The following is a 15,992-nucleotide window of genomic DNA, read 5'->3' as shown; positions in this document are numbered from 1 at the left end:
CGGCCATGACTCACGGGCCCAGCCGCTCCACGGCATATGGGATCCTCCCAGACCGGGGCACGAACCCGTATCCCCTGCATCGGCAGGCGGACTCTCAACCACTGCGCCACCAGGGAGGCCCTAGGGAGTGTTTTTGATTAGCACAATGACTGGGAAGGACACCTCTGGTATTTAGTGGGTTGAATTGTGCCCCCCCCAAATTCACATGTTAAAGTCTTAACCCCCAGCACCTCAGAATGTGAAGACTTTGGAGATAAAGTGTTCAAAGAGGTAATTAAATTAAATCAAGTCGTCAGGGTGGGCTCTAATCCAATATGTCTGGTGTCCTTAAAAGAAGAAGACAATGGGAATTCCCTGGTGTTCCAGTGGTTAGGACTCTGCACTTTCACTGCAGGGGCCCAGGTTCAATCCCTGGTCAGGGAACTAAGATCCCTCAAGCCGTGCCGTGCGGCCAAAAATAAATAAATATTTTTTTTTAAAAAAGAAGATGAGATTATGACACAGACACTTACAAAGGGAAAACCATGTGAAGACACAGAGAGAAGACAGCCCATCTACAAGCCAAGGAGAGAGAGCTCACCAGAAACCAACCACACCAACACCTTGATCTCAGACTTCCATCTTCCAGAACTGTGAGACAATGCATTTCTGTTGTTTAAGCCAGTTTATGGCACTTTATTATAGCAGCCCCAGCAAACTGACACAGTGGGCAAGAACCACACAATGAACTGGCATTTTGAGAAGCTCTAACATTGCAAGAGCTAATAGCCCAAGAAGATCCACTCATAAGTAAAGTGAATTACTTCATCAAAGAGCTTTTCAGACCAACAAACAGCCTAAAGGCACATGTGGGTAGATATCTCCATTGTCCTGAGGATCTGACCAAGACGTGGCCTGCCACCCTGGATGATTCATCTGGTCTGTCTTTCTGGAAGTTCCATGTCTTGGCAGAGGTCTGATTCCACCACTTAGCTTGGGCAGACCTCACCCAGGACATCGAAAAAGCTTCATGTCAGGAATAATTTTGCCTCACTTGCTTCCCAGAAGCTGGTCCACATCAAGTAGGCAGTAAGGGATCCCAGTCCCAGCACATCATGGTCCAGAGGAGCCAGGGTATTTTCTCTTCCAGTTCAATCAGTGCCAGACCTGGAGCTCCCAGAATCAGTATCATTTCCTAAGAGCCAGGGACTTGGTGGCTTTCCTCCAGACCCCGGAACTGGGAGACCATTACCAAGACCTGGTGTCTCTCCAGCTCACCATCTGCTATGGACTGAGTTTTATGTCCCCCCCCCAAAAAAAAACTCATATGTTAAATTCCAAACCCCAATGTGATGCTATTAGGAGGTAGGGACTTTGGGAGTGATTATTAGGAGGTAGGGACTTTGGGAGTGATTAGGTCATGGCGGTGGAGCCCTCATTAATGGGATTAGCATCTTTATAAAAGGGACCCCAGAGAGCTTTCGCCCCTCCCAGGAAGTGAGTACACGGTGAGAAGACGGCATCTATGAACCAGGAAGCAGGTCGTCACTAAACACTGAATCTCCCTGAGCCTTGATCCTGGGCTTACCAGCTTCCAGAACTTTGAGAAATATATGTCTGTTATTTATAAGCCATCCACTCTACAGTATTCTGTTACAGCAGCTGAACAGACTAAAACACCATCCAACTGAGCAAGCCCCCAAGTCCTCACCCTAGAAAAGATCTGACTTGCACCCCAGGGAACTCGCTACATCCAGGCTGCTGGTTCCATCTTTGGCACGTCCACATCAGTTCTCAGAGGGCAGGAGGTTCTCATATCCAAAAGCCAAGGGGTACCGGGTACGGACCCCCACCCAACCTCAGCTCTTGGGTTCAACAGGAACATTTCCGCTCACAAATCCAATATGTAGTTTTGTCGCAAGAGAGGTCATTCCAGGTGCCACCTTTGTTCATGCTGGCACAGTCCTCATCATGGAGGTTGTTGGGTTCCTGTGGGTCCCAAAAGCTGGATAAAGGAAAAAGTGCATATAGGGAGGGATGAATAGGCGGAGCACAGGGGATTTTTCAGGGCAGTGAAACTATTCTATATGATACTGTGATGGTAGATACATGACATCATGCATTTGTCAAAACCCATAGAATGTACAACACAAAGAGCAAACCCTAATGTAAACTATGGGCTTTAGTCCATAATAATGTATCTATATTGGTTCATCAATTGTAACAAATGCACCACACTAATGCAAGGTGTTAATAATAGAAAAAAAGTGTGAGGGAGAGAAGGAATATGGGAAATACTTCTCTGTACCGTCTTCTCAATTTTTCTGTAAATCTAAAACTGCTCTAAAAAATAAAGTCCTACTCAGACATAAAAAAGAATGAAATTTTGCCATTTGCAACAACATGGATGGACTTGGAGGGTATTGTGCTGAGTGAATAAGTCAGACAGGAAAAGACAAATACTATATGATATCACTTATATGTGGAATCTAATAAATACAACTAACTAGTGAATACAACAACAGAGAAACAGACTCACAGATATAGAGAATGAGCTAGTGGTTACAAGTGGGGAGAGGAAAGTGGGGAGGGGCAATACAGGGGTAGGAGAGAAAGAGGTACAAGTTATTAGGTATAAATAAGCTACAAGGATATATTTTACAACACAGGGAATATAGCCAATATTTTATAATAACTATAAATGGAGTATAACCTTTAAAAATTGTGAATCACTATATTATACACCTGTGACTTATATAATACTGTACATCAACTATACTTCAATTAAAAATAATAATAGAAAAAAGAATGAAGTTTATTAATTTTTTTAAAAAGGTTATCGGAAAAAAAAGAAAAAGAAATGCCTTCGTGGTTTGGGGCTCTTTCTTCCATCCGAATCTTTTCTCAGCCTTTCAGAATTACCTAAAGATGCTGCATTATCCTCTTCACCCCAGCAGCTTGTCTGTTCTAACTCAGCCCCACTTCCTGTTCACCAGAAATTCTCCCAGCTCCTGAATCAGTTTCCTGCATCTGGTCAGTTTCTGCTTCCTCTTTCAAAGAACACTTCTGTTACACCACATTCCTCCCAACCTTCCAGGTATTGTAATGTCTTAGGTCATGTTCCCTTAAAGCAGAGCCATATTTGGCAATTCCGGTGCAGAGGATTTATTAAGGGCTGTTCTCAGGAGATAGGGAGTGAGAGAAACAGGATGGGGCAGGGGATAGAATTGAGCAAGGATATGGGTTCAGCCTGATCTAGCCTCAACCTGATCCCACAGGAAACTCTGAAATTTGAATAGCACCACAGAGTTATTCCAACTTGAAACAAGGAGTCCAGGCTTCTCTCAACTGGTCACTGTCTGTGGCATGACCCCAATGGGAGTGGAGTAACCTCCTAGCTGAACAGGCTTCCATTCAGCTGAAGCCAACTCTGGAGAAAGCATAACTGTGAACCTTTAGCAGTCAATGCCCCCTGCTGGGGGGAGCCCTCACCAGCCCCATGAAGGGATATGAGCTGAGAACCTGCAGTGCCACACCAAGCCATGACATCTCAATTTGCAGAGTTCTGCCTCCCTCCAGGAATCTTTAATAAAAAATAAAATCCCCAGACAAAACACTAATATCTCTAATATAGAAAGAGCTCCTAGAAATCAGTAAGAAAAAGACCAAAACCGCAACATAAAAAATACACAAAAGATATGAATAGATAATTCACAGAAAAGTTAATACGTATGGCTATTAAACATATGAAAGTACACCCAACCTCAGGGATAAGAGAAATGCAAATTAATACTACACTGGGATTCCATTTTTCACCTACATTTAAACCAACGAAATTCCAAAAGTTTGATGAATGTGTGGGCAAAAAAATTATAGTCAAGCTGGTGACAGAATAAATTGGTATAAACAGTATGGGGGACAATTTGTTAACATTTATTTAAAATACAAATACATACACTCCTTGAGAAAGTAAAGCATAATGGCTAAGAGCATAGAGTTTTAAGCCAGGTTGGGTGGCACTGCCACCTGCTAGCTGTCTGACCTTGGGAAGGTTGTTTAACCTCTCTGTGCCTCATTTTCCATACCTTCAAAATGGAGATAATAATGGTACTCACCTTACAGAATTATTAAGAAGATTAAATAAATGAGTTAATATAAAGAGTGACCAAAAAATGAGATCCTGTTCATCCTTTTGGCAAATCAAAATCTTTCTCTTCCTCTTGCCCTATAACCATGCCTCCTTTTCCTTTTTCTCCCCCTCAGTCATTGGTCTGGGGACTTGATATGTTTGAGCAGTTGTGCTAAAGGTTGAGATGTTTCAATGCAGGAAAAATTAAAGTACAGGCACCAGAAGCCCTATCAGAAAAAAAAGCACCCTTGTGCCTCCCAGTCCAGCTCAGCCTGGAATTCTAAAGAATCTGCTGGTTTGGACTTCACAAGGACTTACAAGGAAGAGAGATCCCAAGAGCCCTGGATACTTGCCTCAAAGTGATGGGTGACCCATCCAGCCACCTCCAGTCCCCTTCACGGTTTCTGTCATTCAGCCCCAACCAGTATACCCGAGGAGAGCCATGAGCCTTGGCCACAAAGTTCTGCAAGTACAAACTTCATTCAGCCACCAGTTCTTCTACACACCCTCTGCTCTGTCCCACACACATTTAGGGCTTGTGAGTGCCACCCCAATACCCTTCCCAGTCCCCATGGCATGCAGAACAAGATCAATGCATTCTTCCCACTTGAGCATGTTCAGTGGTAATAGTCAGGCCACCTTCTTGCAAAACCTATGAACCACTCTGTGCCTCAGTTTCCACCTCTGTAAAATGGGATAATAGTAGCTAACTCCTCATAGAGTTATTGAGAGGATTGAATGAATTAGTATGCATAAAGAGCTTGAAACAGTGTCTGACATGCAGTAAGTACTATGACATCTTAACATTTAACATTATATAATTTAAGGAACATTTTAATAATAATAAGTGATATCTTGATTTCCCTGGTACTTTCACCCCACCCTGCAGTCCTCATCTGCATCCAGGCAGAAGAACTTGGGTGGCGGGGGAAGGAGAGGAATGGGGATTCCTGGCTTTTATGTTTCCAAAGCCCAGGCCTTTGGGAGATACGAAAGGACTTGGGCAAAAGACAAAAATTAGGAAGAAAATGAAAATAGCATGATTTAAAGCAACTCCTCTCTAGGCAAACTGATCTATGGTAAGGGAAACCAGATAAGTAGTTCCCTAGGGTGGGGGTGGGGTGACTGGGAAAGGAGCATGAAAGACCTCCCTGGGTGGTAGAAACATTGTAAATCTTGACTGGGTTGACAGTTACACAGGTATATACATATGCCAAAACTCAGTGAATGTACACTTAAGATCTGTGCATTTTACTGTATGCAAATAATATCTCATTCACTCAACCTTATTCAAGACCAAGATTCCCTAAAAGGTAAAGAGGAAAGATTGCAATGTGAAGGAAATTATGGAGATGTAGACATGGTGGGTGCCAGAAAGAGGGCTCTGCATTTCATTCCCTGGTAGAGTCTGAGGTGATGGCCAAAACCATGCCTCAGATGGGTATGAAAACTCTAAAAAGTAGAGTGTACCTCGACCCTGTTTCCTGGGTAAAGCCCCAGAGAAGTATCAGGAAACCAGAAAGAGAAAAGAGCTGCTTGGCCCATCAAATTAGAATAGTGTCTAGCACATAGTAGGTGCTCAAAAATTGTTCGTTGAATTAATAAGTTAATAAGTGACCTACACACTTTGCACAGATATCTCATTTGATCTTCATTGTGACCTACTGAAGCAAGGATTGTTAACCCCATTTTATAGATGGGAAAATTGAGGCAGAGAGAAGTTAAGTAATTTGTCCAGGATCATTCATCCAGTGGATGTCCCAGTGGATACCAGCTTGGAGTAAAGACCTTGAGGACCAGACATGTACTACACTCCGCCTTGACCCCATATAAGCTGTTCCTACTCAGAAGAAAAATAGAAGATCTCAACTGACAGATAAAATTTCCACCCTCCTGGTATAATGGGAGCTCAAAAGAGGCAGGAAATGAGTTACTTAAAGAAAACAAAGTTATATTTCTTATGCACCTGAGTTTAAGGAGTATGACTTATACCTCCCCATCATCTTATTACATCTAATTAAATTATATCATTTAACTTAATCTCAAAAAAACCCCTCTGTACTACCTACTCATACAAATGATGCTATGAAACAGAAAGATTTTTTTAAATAGAGGGGAAAAAATAGGATGGTAGGCCTAAATCTAACCAAATCAATAATTACATTAAATGTAAATGGTCTTAAAACACCAATTAAAAGCCAGAGATTGTCAGATTGAATTTAAAAAAAATAAGACCCCACTATATGCTATCTACAAGAAATCTACTTTTAAAATAATGACATAGACAGGTTAAAAATAAAAGGATGGGAAAAGATAAACCATGAAACACTAATCAAATAGTGCTATGAAGCTTATGGCCAAGAACATGGACTTTGAAACCAGCTTCCTGGGCTCAGATTCCAGCTCTGACACTTACTAGTTGTAACAAGTGAGTTGCTTAAGTGAAATATGCCTCAGTTTCCTCATCTGTGAAGTACTGATATGTAATGATATGCACAGTGTACAAATGGTCTTACCACCTAGCTTTGGTAGTATTAAGTCATTAAAGTTATTTACACATATTCCAATTCTCCTTCTACGTAAACATAGATGAAACCGTCTTTCCCTGCATCTTAAAACATAGCAGTGCCCATGTGACTTTCTTTGTGAGTACACATAGGTAGAAGTTTTAAAAGTTAGTGTATGACTTGCCTCATACACTTCCATCATTGAGCTATAGGGACTGTCTGTTACTTCAGCATAACATAACCTCTCCTGACTCACACACTAATTTATAGAACTGTTGTTAGAATTATGTGAATGCATGTAAGATGTTTAGAATACAGCCTAGAGAATAGAAAGTGCTACCTAAGAGATAGCCATTATATTATATCTCCATGTTAGAGGGAAAACTGAGACTCAGAGAGGATAAGTAAACACAATCAGGATTTGAACTCAAGCAAAGCATACCCCCTTAACCTTGATATTAAAAGTTTTAGTGGGGACTTCCATGGTGGTGCAGTGGTTAAGAATCCGCCTGCCAATGCAGGGCACATGGGTTCGATCCCTGGTCCGGGAAGATCTCACATGCCTTGGAGCAACTAAGCCTGTGCACCACAACTACTGAGCCTGTGCTCTAGAGCCCATGAGCCACAATTACTGAAGCCCACGTGCTCTAGGGTCCACGTGCCGCAACTACTGAGCCTGTGTACCGCAACTACTGAGCCTGTGTGCTGCAACTACTGAAGCCCGCATGCCTAGAGCCCATGCTCCACAAGGGAAGCCACTGCAATGAGAAGCCTGCACACTACAACAAAGAGTAGCCCCTGCTTGCCACAACTAGAGAAACCCCACGCGCAGCAATGAAGACCCAACACAGCCAAAAATATTTTTTTAATTAAAAATAAATTTAAAAATAAAACATATTATTAAAAAAGAAAAAGTTTTAGTGACTCAAAAGCAATTCCAATTTCTCTACATCCAGGCCTGGGAAGGATATGTAAATCCTAGAAGAGAAGCAGGCTGGCCCTGCTGGTTCTCAAGGGCTTGGTAGGGACAGCTCACCTGCTCAGCAAAGTTACTGATGATGACCAAGTGAGAGTAATTCTCCTGGCAGAACTTCCGGGCTTCATCCCATGACTTGGTGCTTGGAGAGAAGTAGTAACACTTACCCTGAAAAGGGAGCCAGCCCTCAGGGCAGGTGACCCTGGTACAGTCTGGGGACAGGATAGGATTCTGTCAGAGTGGCCCCAGAACCAGAGTAATGTACATGGTATGCCATGTACAGTTGTGCAGGCTATGCACTGCTCCACTCCAGGTGGGCACCACTCACATAGATCACACTGAGAATTACTCCCATGGATGTATGCAGTGTCACAGCTCTGCCATGTCCCCCATCTCAGTGAAGTTCCCCAAGTCTCACTCACCTAATAGGCCCCGAAGTTCCCGCAGGGACTGGTTGGTGTCAGCTCTTACTCGTTCAATGTCCTTCTTCAGGCCGGCTAGCCCCACCATGCCAGTCACTGTCAGCAGGGATGGGCTGTAGGGTTAGAGACCCAAACCCCCATCTACCCACCTACCCATCACTGACCGCAGACACACCAGAGAGCAGCAAGAGCTGTGTTCCCCCACTGCACCCACGTTCTAGTGGGTGGAGGTAAAACTCAAAAACACATGCTCAGTGCCCAAGAAGAGCCCTAGTGTGGCTCCAAGGAGAGATTAATCCCTGAGGCATGAGGAAGAGTAAAGATGGTGGGCTTCTTGCAGGAGGTGGGTTTTAAAGGAAAATGGTGATTCCGTATCTCTAAGGGGATGGGGAGGCTCAGTAGGCAGGAGCCACCTTGGAAGCAAAGGTCCAGAGACAAGCATGTTGGGAAAGACTGGTGCAGTAGAGATCAAGTGGAAACTCACAGGAGCTTGAGATCAGAGTGGGAAGAGGTCTGGTGTCTGGGTCCTTAAATGCAAAGCTAAAGGTTTTTTGTTGGACTCTGGGCAGTGAGAAGCCATTGATGGGTTTTGAGTGGAAGAGTGGCTTGGTCTGAATTGTGGGGTGAAGGATTGTGGAATGGAGCAATTTTCAGACTTCAGGAATCATACTGAAAGCCTCTTCTACAACTAATGTATGTGTTACCACTACTTTCACACAAATTTGCCTTCTCCCAATACTCCTCAGGGCCATCACTAGATGGCCCTTCAGTTGGACAAGACAGAAATATTAGATAGATAGATGATAGACAGACAGATAGATGATAGATAGATAGATAGATAGATAGATAGATAGATAGATGATAGATAACATATATGTTATCCTTGACACTCTTCCCTCTCACTCACCACCATTCCCACTCACTCATCCCCAGTCTGGTCAATTTTACCTCCTAAATCTTTCCACTCCACCTACTACTCTTCATTCCCACAACCACAACCCTCATCCAAGCATCCATCATCTCTCAATTACCCAATTTCACCATTCTCCTCCCTTGTACTTATGTCACCTCCTACCACAGGGCCTTTGCACATGCCTGAGACCCTGAACTCCTTACCAAGTTAATTCCTTCTCTTCCTTCACACAGCTATAGTACCATTTCCCTAGCGAAACTCTATATGACACTCCCAAAGATAAGGTCAAGACCCCTTGTTAGATTTTTTCATAGAATTGCCTTCCTCTTCCTTTGGACTATTCATCAAAACTTGGAATTTTACCCTCATTTGGATGATAATTTGGTAAATGGCTGTTTATGCTTGTACTGTCCAACAGAAACAAGATGTGAACCACATAGGTCATTTTAAATTTTCTAGTAGCCACGTGTTTTAAAAGTCAAAAGAAAGTAAAATTAATTTGAATGACATTTTTATTTATCTCAATATATCCAAAATATTAGCATTTCAGTGTATAATCAATATTAAAGATTATCATTATTAATATTATTGATATATTTGACATTATTTTTGTAGCAAATCTTTGAAATATGTATTTTTTGGTTGGGTTTTTTTGTTTGTTTTGTGGTTTTGGTTTTCTGTTTTTTTGTTTTGGCCATGCCACGCAGCTTGCAGGATCTTAGTTCCCCGAGCAGTATCAAACCCGGGCCCAAGGCAGTGAAAGCTCCAAGTCCTAATCACTGGATCTCCAGGGAATTCCCATGAAATCTGTATGGTTTTTTTTAAGATTTTTTTCGATGTGGACCATTTTTAAAGTATTGAATTTGTTACAATTTTGCTTCTGTTTTACATTTTTGTTTTTTTTGGCTGCGAGGCATGTGGAATCTTAGTTCCCCGACCAGGGATGGAACCCACACCCCCTGCACTAGGAGGTGAAGTCTTAACCACTGGACCTCCAGGGAAGCCCCCCATATGTATTTTAGGCTTACAGTATAACTCAATCCAAAATGACCACATTTCAAGTGCTCAACAACCACAGTGACTCATGGTCGCCATATTGGACAGTGGAGGTCTAGACACACACACACACACACACACACTCCACAGGGACAGGCACTATGTCTGATGTGTTCACTATCCTACCCACCCATCCCCCACCCTGCTACATAGCACAGTGCCTAGCAAAGATGGCATTGGGGTTGGTCATGAAGCTGGATTTGAGGATCATGTTTGTGCTCAATACGCATGGTTTGAAGGGATGATTGAAAGCGCTCACCATTTGCTCTCCATGCCATCTGCTGAAAGGTTAACATCCTCAGCTCTTCCACCACCTCCTGGTCTATGAGAAGGAGTCCAGCTTGAGCCCAAGTCCTCCCATACCCCTTCCCCAATTTCTCTGCACGCCCCATCCTCACCTTACTCACATTTAATCAGGGTAACAGCCAGACCAGTGCAGCCCATGAGCAGTGACACCACCACCAGCAGACACACGTACACCATCAGTCTCTCCTCCTGGTAACACCTAGGACCTCCGGACTTCTGACTGATCCAGGGCACTGGAGTAGCTGGGGGGCAGAGATGGGGACAGAGAGACTGATGCTGATGCTTCAGATAGTGAGGAAGGGACCCTTGAGCTTTCCTCCAAGAGCAGGGGGGCAAATGACTATGGTCATGACTATATCGCCAGGTGGGGTCAGCAAGAGAATATCAGGGAGAGCAAACCCTAATGAAGCCCAGAGCATTTGTGGAATACATATAATATGCCAAACATTCTGTCATACCCTTATTATCTTATTGGCTCCTGACCCTTATGATGTAAATTTAAATAATATTCCCATTTTGCAAATAAGTGAACTGAAAGCTTGGAGAGGTCATGCATAACTTGGACCCAGCTCTTCTCTTAACATTTAGGATGCATTATCTTCTACACTCCAGCAGCCCCTGCCCAAGCTGCTCCCCGGTGGCCCAAGCTGTGGACCCTTGCATCTGGGGCAGAGTACATTTCCCATAACTTATAGGCAAGCAGGAGGTAGGGCTTGAAGAGTACCTGGTAGATATCCTGGGTCCCTGGGGGTCTGGTTTAGACTCAGAAAGGAGGAGCTTCTGAAAGGAAATGTTTCTCTACCAGGGTCTCACTCCAGAGCTATAGGTCTCAAATACACTGGCCACCATGAAAGGGGAGATAGAGGTAAACCTAAAGGACTTACTGGCTATAGGCAGCTGGGATGGAGGATGTACAAGATCAGTGCCTGGGAGAAAGGCAAGAGAGGTTTATTCAGAAGTCACCGAAAGACTTCGTCTTTCAAGATCAACAACCTCCCCCCAAGCCCTCTGATTTGTTCTTTGGTCAGAATTGGGGGACTGGAGGGAGGACTTCCAAGTGTCCGCTCTCAGGCTTCGTAATGGGTATTCCCACTGCTCACCCAGTTGAGGAGTTGTGCAGGTGACAGGGGTGAGGTTCAGGCCTGGAAGGGATCAGAAAGACAACAGTCATGCAGAGCAGGCCTTCAGCCAAGTGAACAGGAAGGTCCCAGCCCTAGATGCTCACCTGTGTTCTTCAGGAGCTTGCAGGGAAGTGGGGGGTTCTCTGTTTTCTTTCCTGAGGAGGGAGGAATGGTTGCTCAGTCCCAGATCAGGACAAAGCCAGCACTGGGTCTCCTGTACCCCCAGCCCCAGCTCACCTGCCCTTGGAGGCCTTGGTGGAGCCGTCCAACCTGGCGAAGAGAAGCTCAGCATTAGAGCTGGTCCAAGGATGAGAATGAGGTGGAAAGGCAGTGATGGAAACAGGATTGACATGTGCGCACTGTTATATTTAAAATAGATGACTGGTACTTCCCTGGTGGTGCAGTGGTTAAGAATCCACCTTCCAATGCAGGGGGCACTGGTTTGATCCCTGGTCGGGTAACTAAGATCCCACAGGCCGTGGGACAACTAAGCCTGCGCACTGCAACTACTGAGCCCGCACCCTCTGGAGCCCATGTGCCACAAATAGAGAGGCCACGCACTGCAACTACTGAGCCCACGTGCTCTGGACCCTGCATGCCACAACTAGAGAGAAGCTTGCACGCCGCGATGAAGAGCCCGCGCACCACAAGGAAGATCCCGCATGCCGCAACTAAGACCCAATGCAGCCAAATAAATAAATAAATATTTTTAAATAAATAAATAAAAATAAAATAGATGACCAACAAGGTCATTAATTAATTAATTTTTTTTTTAAAGAGGGACTTCCCTAGCGGTCCAGTGGTTAGGACTCTGCACTTCCACTGTTGGGGGCACAGGTTCAATCCCTGGTCAGGGAACTAAGATCCCACATGCCGCATAGTGTGGCCAGAAAAAAGAAAAAAGAAACAGGATTGAGATTGCAATGGAGGGTTAGGGATGGGGCTGTGCATGAAAATGGAATTGGGCTTAGGGATAGGGACAGGATTAAGATACAGTGACCAACCATCCTGAATTACCCAGGACTTTCCTAATTTTAAAACAGGAAGTCCCACATTCCAAGAAATCTTTCATCTCTGCACAAACTAGGACAGTTGATCCCCCTAAGTTAAAGACACAAGTGAGTTTGGGTATGGGAATAGAGTCAAGGTTAAGGTTGGGATGAGGGCTTGGATTGAGATGATGGGGTTGAAGAAGGGTCAGGGATAGTGATGGACATGGGAGTAGGTTTGTGATTCAGGGTGTAGTTGGGATGAAGAATGGGGCTGTAGCTGCATTAGGGAATGGGGGAGAAGTTGAGGTTGGGTTGTAGTTGTGTTGGGGCTTGGTGATAGTTTTGATTTGGACATGGAGATGGGTTGGAGATGGGGCTGCATTTGGAGATGGGGATGGGACCTAAATTTGGGGAAGGGGTGGCCTTGAAGACAGCGATGGGGTGGGTCTTCGGGTTGGGCTTGGGGATCATGCTGGGACCAAGTTGGATTTGGAGACGGACTGTCAAAAAGCAGAGCCCAGTGCACCTCCTTAACTCATACTGAGACCCATGGTGCCCTGGGACCTCCTAGATTGACTCCACTCTGGACTCAGAAGTGGGGGGCGTGGATCCACGTGGAATGGCCCCTGTCCAAGGACATTCAGGGGCCCTGATGGGAGTTTACTCAGGGACACAAAGCCTCCAATTTTTTTTTCTTTTGGCCCTGCCATGTAGCTTGCGAGATCTCAGTTCCCCAACCAGAGGTGAAACCCAAGCCATGGCAGTAAAAGCACCCAGTCCCAACCACTGGACCCAAAGCCTCCACTTTTATGTACACTTATTGGACTCTTGGTGAGTCCCTGGCCAGGCATGGACCACCCAAGTCTAAAGGCAAATTTGGGCCCTGGGTGTGAATGCGAAGAGGTTGGAGAGACAACTGTCCACTCACAGCTTCTGAAATACTGGTTTTCACGTCTCGGGGCCTTTGCATCCACCAGTACTTTTCTGGGCTTCTCTTCTTAACAAACTCCTGTTCATCCCTCAAGTCTCACTCCAATGTCCCCTCATCTGACCCCGAATCCTCCCACTAGTGCAGGCAGACCCCTCAATTACCCTCAGGATTTCCCCAATTTCATAGTCCCTCCCCTCTCAGACCTGCTCACCCAAGACTATGCCCAAAACTGCCTCCCCCATCAGACTGAGAGACCCTCAGCGTGGACGCATGGGTACTCCCACCATCATGGTGCCCAGTATGGGCAGGCTGACCATATATGTCTGCAGTGCCCAGCTAGTTCCCCCTGGGGAGTCTATTCCCCAACCTCATCCCTCAAATCACACATCTCTTCACCTGGCCTCTGAGAGGTCCTCTTACCTGGCTTGGGAGGAAGGTCCTTGTACGGTGGTGCCGTGTTCTCATAATCATCATCATCCTCCTCTTCTCTGGGCCCTTCCAGAGGAAAGGCAAGTGAGAGCCCAGCCCATTCCCTCCTCTGTCCCTCACACCCTGGTCTCTGACCCCAAGGTGGGAATACTGTAACCTGGGTCCTGACCACCCCTGGTCCCCAGCCCATGCCTGGCCAGGGCCATACCTGGCAGGTCCCTGCACCCAGAGTTAGTATACAGGGTGCACATGACTGCAGCTAACACAGGAGCCTGAGAAGAAGCAGGCAGAGCTCGACAGCTTCTTCTCCTTGTGTCCTCAACTAAAGTGACTAGGGTTTTTCTCAGTTCCTTTTTTCTTTAAAAGTCAAGAATATGCAAATCTATCTTGAGGGGAACACCACAGACCACACACACACACACACACACACACACACACACACACACACACTCTTATTCTTCTCCCCAGTTTGGATTCATGCATAGAAATAACAATGACAACAGCCCCAGCATTTGAGTTCCTACACAGCACCAAGCCCTGGGTGAAAAATAGATAAGCTCCTTCCTTCATGAAACTTCAATCTAGACAGGAGAGACAATAAACCTATAAAGAAATATAGAAATAAGAAATATGGTTTGTTTTTTTATTTTATTTCCAATAGTAACTAAGTATTATTTTAAAATAAAATAAAACAGGGTAAAGGGATAGGATGGGGGCTAATGTAGAGAGGTGGTCAGGGGAGGCCTCCCAGAGGGGTAGACATTTACAACAAGACGTTAAAGTAATCGGTGCTAAGTACTCCCACATTCCCACAGTGAAGTTTTAGGCTCACTGTGGCTACGTAACAAATAACCCCAAAACGGGCTTCCCTGGTGGTGCAGTGGTTGAGAGTCCGCCTGCTGATGCAGGGGACACGGGTTCGTGCCCCGGTCCGGGAAGATCCCACATGCCGCGGAGCGGCTGGGCCCGTGAGCCATGGCCACTGAGCCTGCATGTCCGGAGCCTGTGCTCCGCAACGGGAGAGGCCACAACAGTGAGAGAGGCCCGCGTACCGAAAAAAAAAAATTACCCCAAAACTTCATGACTTAAAAAAACAGTAGGCACGTATTATCTCACAGTCTCTGAGGCTCAGGGATTCAAGAGCAGCTGTGTGGTTCTGGCTCGGGATCTCTCATAAGGTTTCAGTCAAGATGTTGCCCAGGGCTGCAGTCATCAGAAAGCTGGGCTGGGGCTAGAGGATCTCCTCCATGGCGGTACACTCCCATGGCTGTTGGCAGGAGACCTCAGTTCCTTGCCATGTGAGCCTCTCCCAAGGGCTGATTGAGTATCCTCACAACATGGCATAGGCCAAAATGGAAGCCACAAAGCCTTGTATGATCTAGCCTCACAAATCACAAACTATGATCTCCACTATATTTATCACACGGACCAGCTTTGAGTCACTGTGGGAGGAAACCACATGAGGACATAAATACCAAGAGGTAGGGACCATTTGGAGGTCATCTTGAAGGCTGCCTACCACAGTCATATACACAGAACTTGCAAAGGAGTGTTTTTCATGGAGGGTATTTAAAAAGTGAAAGTTAAAGAGAGAGAGAGAGAGGTCTGTCTATGCTATGGGGAAACCAAGGGATGAGGTTTTGATTCTCACCCAAAACATCATGAAGTGAAATGATGGACATAGGGGAAAGGGCTGCAATAGGAGTGGCTGCGTCTTTTGGTACATCAAGGATGTGGGAGTTTCCTGTGAGCCTCGTGAAAGCAGTGGAATAACCAGACTGAGGCCCAAGAAAGCAGCCTGCCTATGTTTCTCAAAATGACCACCATCAGCCTTTGGGGCAAACAGCCCTAGAATCATCCATGACTCCTCCCTTCTCTTTCATTCCATGGCTATGGCACATTAAGTTTTCAAAAGATGGCTGCAACAATATCTCATGTACTACATGTTCTTATGCAATGTGACCATGCCACTCCATCAAGAAGTAGAGTCTAATTATCCTCCCTTTAAATCTGGGCTTGCCTTAGTGACTCTCTTATAACCAACAAAATGTGGCACAAGGGAGAGCTGCCATGCAGCTTCCACCTGGCTCTGTCAGAACATGTGCTCCCAACTGACACTTTGTGAGGAAGCCCAAGCCACATGGAGGTGCTTGGCTCAACAATCCCTGCTGAGGCCAGATTTCAAGTCATCCCAGCCCAGGTGCCAGACATATAAGTGAAGACACCTCCCA

General features: G+C 45.3%; 1 protein-coding gene across 1 annotated transcript; it reads right to left on the bottom strand.

Moving 5' to 3' along the window:
- Window positions 1-1,386: 1,386 nt before the first annotated feature.
- Window positions 1,387-14,072, bottom strand: CLEC17A (C-type lectin domain containing 17A). The gene is made up of 12 exons (XM_081232804.1): window positions 13,970-14,072; window positions 13,753-13,827; window positions 11,647-11,679; window positions 11,514-11,564; window positions 11,389-11,430; window positions 11,173-11,214; window positions 10,390-10,530; window positions 10,242-10,304; window positions 8,014-8,109; window positions 7,652-7,803; window positions 4,462-4,571; window positions 1,387-1,984 (listed from the first exon to the last, which is right to left on the bottom strand). The coding sequence occupies exons 1-12, from the start codon at window positions 14,010-14,012 to the stop codon at window positions 1,852-1,854; spliced, it is 981 nt and encodes a 326-aa protein (XP_081088930.1). The 5' UTR covers window positions 14,013-14,072; the 3' UTR covers window positions 1,387-1,851.
- Window positions 14,073-15,992: the final 1,920 nt, after the last annotated feature.

This window comes from Mesoplodon bidens (genome assembly GCF_964165515.1).
Source record: "Mesoplodon bidens genome assembly, chromosome: 4".
Taxonomy (NCBI): Eukaryota; Metazoa; Chordata; class Mammalia; order Artiodactyla; family Ziphiidae; genus Mesoplodon; species Mesoplodon bidens.
This window is presented reverse-complemented; position numbering and strand designations above follow the sequence as displayed.

Excerpts from the sequence above, each read along its gene's own strand:
- CLEC17A (XM_081232804.1), bottom strand. The coding sequence starts at position 14,012 with ATGTGCACCCTGTATACTAACTCTGGGTGCAGGGACCTGCCAG. Across the intron at positions 11,680-13,752 it reads GGACCTTCCTCCCAAGCCAG|GTTGGACGGCTCCACCAAGG; the intron begins GTAAGAGGACCT and ends TCTCTTCGCCAG. Across the intron at positions 1,985-4,461 it reads GGGTCACCCATCACTTTGAG|CTTTTGGGACCCACAGGAAC; the intron begins GCAAGTATCCAG and ends TCCTTTATCCAG.